Genomic DNA, 3,173 nt, shown 5'->3' on the forward strand with positions numbered 1-3,173 from the left:
GAGCAGAAAATGCATGTAGATGGAAAACTCTAATCCAGGATACAATTTTCATTCACTAATTAAATGTGGTCTCAAATGCCCTTGTAATTTCCCGTAAGAGACTCCTTCGTTGGGAACAATGGATACATTACAAATGTATAGATTACAACAGATGATCATGAGAAGAATAATGACAGTACTTAAAGTGAATATTAATTACTTACAGAAAGCCACCATGAAAAGAAAGATCTTCAATGCCATCAGTCTCGTGGTCGACTGCCACTGCCACCCCAAAGTCTAACAGCTTGGGGTGAAAATTTTCATCTAAAATAATTTTTTCCAGTGTCATATTACGATAAACGATCCGAATGGGAGCATGATGGTGAAGGTATACAAGTGCCCTAGCAAGACCAAGGATTATTTTGCGTCGCTTATTCCAGTCCAAAAGGTTACATGTAGGATCTATAAATGCAGATTACAGATCACATGTTTGTAGGTAAAATATTCAGATAAAAGCAGGTTAACAACACTAATTGCTTGCTCTAAAACTCTATCAGGAGTTCCCAAGAGTTGCAATTTTCTTTCTGTTGAACCAAGCAAATAATAACCTAAATTAAAAGGAATGCATGCCAAATGAAAAAAAAAATTACCCGAAATCAAGCCACCGAGACTTGCATAAGGTGCAAAGTCATAGAGGAGGTACACCTTGGTTCCGGCAATGCAATATCCAAGCAATTGAGTCACACTTTCATGTTCAAGCTTTGAACGTATTGATGCTTCTTTTATGCAATGTTTGTATACTCCGGCATTGGAATATTGAGTGATTGTTATATCTTGTCCATTTTGTAGCCTTCCCTGAAAAGTAAAATAGAAATCAAGAATTGGAGCTTTAGGTAAACTGGTAAAAATAAGATACAGAATAATAAGGATCAACAAATGGCAAATCTACTTGCATGTTTTTGTAGCATAATTAAAACATAAACAAAGTAGGTCTTTCTAGCAAATAAGAGTTAAAACTTTTAAACCATGAAAATAGATACCTTATACATAGACCGATATCCATTCCGCGGAATCATATTAGCTTCAGAGAAGTTTTCAGTTGCATAAAGAATAGTATTAAAATCAAACCGGTGTACTATTCGATCTTCACCTCCAACAATGTAGAGGTATAGATCCAAGGATTTTGAACTCGTACCTCCATCTGCAAGTTCCAAAAATAAATAATTGTTAAACTAGAAATGAATATGATAAAAGAAAGGGAATAGATACCCTTTAAAAGATGCAGACAATGGCAATCCCTAATGTTTTAAATTTTAATCCACCAATGTAGATATATAACTGCTGGTGGTGGTGGTGGTGGTGCCTTCCATCTACATTTATGTGTTTCTTTTGCATTGAAATAACCCAATGATAAGATGACTAAAGAAATCTAAAGAGAACATACCGAAGTTTTCTAGACGGGGTGGAAAGATAGATGTTGGTACTCTTCTACCATACAGTTTGATTAGCAATGCATTATCGGTTTTCTCCTGTAAGGCTAGGATAGACTCTAGACCCACCACAACCTCGCCCATTGTAGGACGTTGCTTGGGACGGCTATGCAAACATTGGATAGCTAGTAGTGCAAACTCCTTTAAACATTTAGGGGACATTCTCTCTCTTATATTAGAATCAACGATCTCCTTTAGCCTTCCTACTTTAATGGAGTCTTGAGCCCATTCCGCCAAATTCCACTGCTCCTCATCAATACTTCTGTCGACTGCTTGTTTCCTACATAAGACTTCAAGCAGTACCACCCCAAACGCATACACATCGGACTTTCGAGTCAGCCTACCCGTTTGATAGTAATCTGGATCTAGATATCCAAACGTACCTTTCACCAATGTGTTAACATAAGTTGAAGGCTGATTCGTTGGACCGACTTTGGACAGCCCGAAGTCTGAAATCTTAGCTGCCCAATTGTCATCTAACAATATATTTGTGCTCTTAACATCCCGATGTATAACTCCATGCTTAATACCAGTACATGTGTGAAGGTAATCTAACCCTCGGGCTGCCCCTATACATATTTTGAGTCTTCGCACCCAAGTAATTCGAGGAGCTCGACGCTTGTGGAGACGATCTGCAAGAGTTCCTTTAGGCATATATTCATATAAAAGAATCTTCTCTTGCCCATCAATGCAGTAACCGATTAAAGATACCAAATGACAGTGCCTTAAATTTGAGAGCATCTCGATTTCAGCCCAAAATTCTGTTGCTCCTTGAGCAGATCCTGATTCCAGCCGCTTAATTGCAGCATCCAAATGTATTTCGCCATGAGTGATGGTTCCTCTGTAAACTTTGCCAAACCCCCCACGTCCGATCACCAGTGACTCATCAAAGTTGTGAGTTGCAAGTTCAATCTCAGAAAAGGTAAACTGACGGCACAGTGGTGGGGAATACGAGGTGGACGATGATCCAACGGCGTGACGAGTAGAAAAAGACATAGTTAGCAATGGTATGAACTAGGATTAGAGTCTGGATAGTATCATCACCAAATAAATGATCGTAGTTATAGATATACAGATCATGGTGTGAAAACAATCTAATGGACTATCAATAGTCAGTAGTCAAATATACACTCTGATTGGTAGAAATTTCTACTTCTTTTTCCCGGAAAGAGGCGTAGACCCCGGGTAATTGCTGACATTTCAAAAGGAACTAGTCAAATCGAAGCTTGTGAACACGGTTTCCACGAAATAATGATACATAAATTGGCCTGCTTTTGTAAATTAGTGAAATACTTCATCTGCAATTGCAATCACAGAAGACTACTGTAGTAATTACAAAATCACCACCAATATCAAATCAAACTTCTAAATTACTCTCTAAAGCATTTCATCGAACACCTTAAGGGCATCCTCTTTTTTTTTTTTTTTTTTTTTTTTTGTGTGTGTACTTGAGATATGTACAACGAAGATGAATCTAAGGCCATCATTGACTAAAATGCGACTTCACATTATCTATTGTTGTTACCTGAACTTTGTTAATGGAAGTCTTCTGTTCAAATTGACCAGATAAGTGTTATCAAATTAAACTTATTCATTTAACTTCTAATCGAATGGTGGCAGAAGCCGGAGAAGAGAACGTACATTGACACCACCCGCAACTGAACACAACTCCAACGAAGATAACAGATTTTGTTTTATTTTTGT

At 37.7% G+C, this 3,173-nt stretch overlaps 1 protein-coding gene across 1 annotated transcript; it reads right to left on the minus strand.

Annotated features, from left to right (window-relative positions):
- Positions 1-374: 374 nt before the first annotated feature.
- On the minus strand, positions 375-2,465 carry LOC143582014 (putative serine/threonine-protein kinase PBL7). Its single transcript, XM_077064674.1, has 3 exons — positions 1,424-2,465; positions 1,020-1,180; positions 375-834 (listed from the first exon to the last, which is right to left on the minus strand). The coding sequence occupies exons 1-3, from the start codon at positions 2,463-2,465 to the stop codon at positions 442-444; spliced, it is 1,596 nt and encodes a 531-aa protein (XP_076920789.1). The 3' UTR covers positions 375-441.
- Positions 2,466-3,173: the final 708 nt, after the last annotated feature.

This window comes from Bidens hawaiensis, unplaced genomic scaffold, assembly GCF_021521415.1.
Source record: "Bidens hawaiensis isolate Kalapana, Puna unplaced genomic scaffold, B.hawaiensis_p1.1 tig00031396_1, whole genome shotgun sequence".
Lineage (NCBI taxonomy): Eukaryota > Viridiplantae > Streptophyta > Magnoliopsida > Asterales > Asteraceae > Bidens > Bidens hawaiensis.

Coding starts and splice junctions, on each gene's coding strand:
- LOC143582014 (XM_077064674.1), bottom strand. CDS start 2,465: ATGTCTTTTTCTACTCGTCACGCCGTTGGATCATCGTCCACCTCGTAT. Junction 1,181..1,423: donor ACCCCGTCTAGAAAACTTCG/GTATGTTCTCTT, acceptor TGGAACTTGCAG/ATGGAGGTACGAGTTCAAAA. Junction 835..1,019: donor GATATCGGTCTATGTATAAG/GTATCTATTTTC, acceptor TTTACTTTTCAG/GGAAGGCTACAAAATGGACA.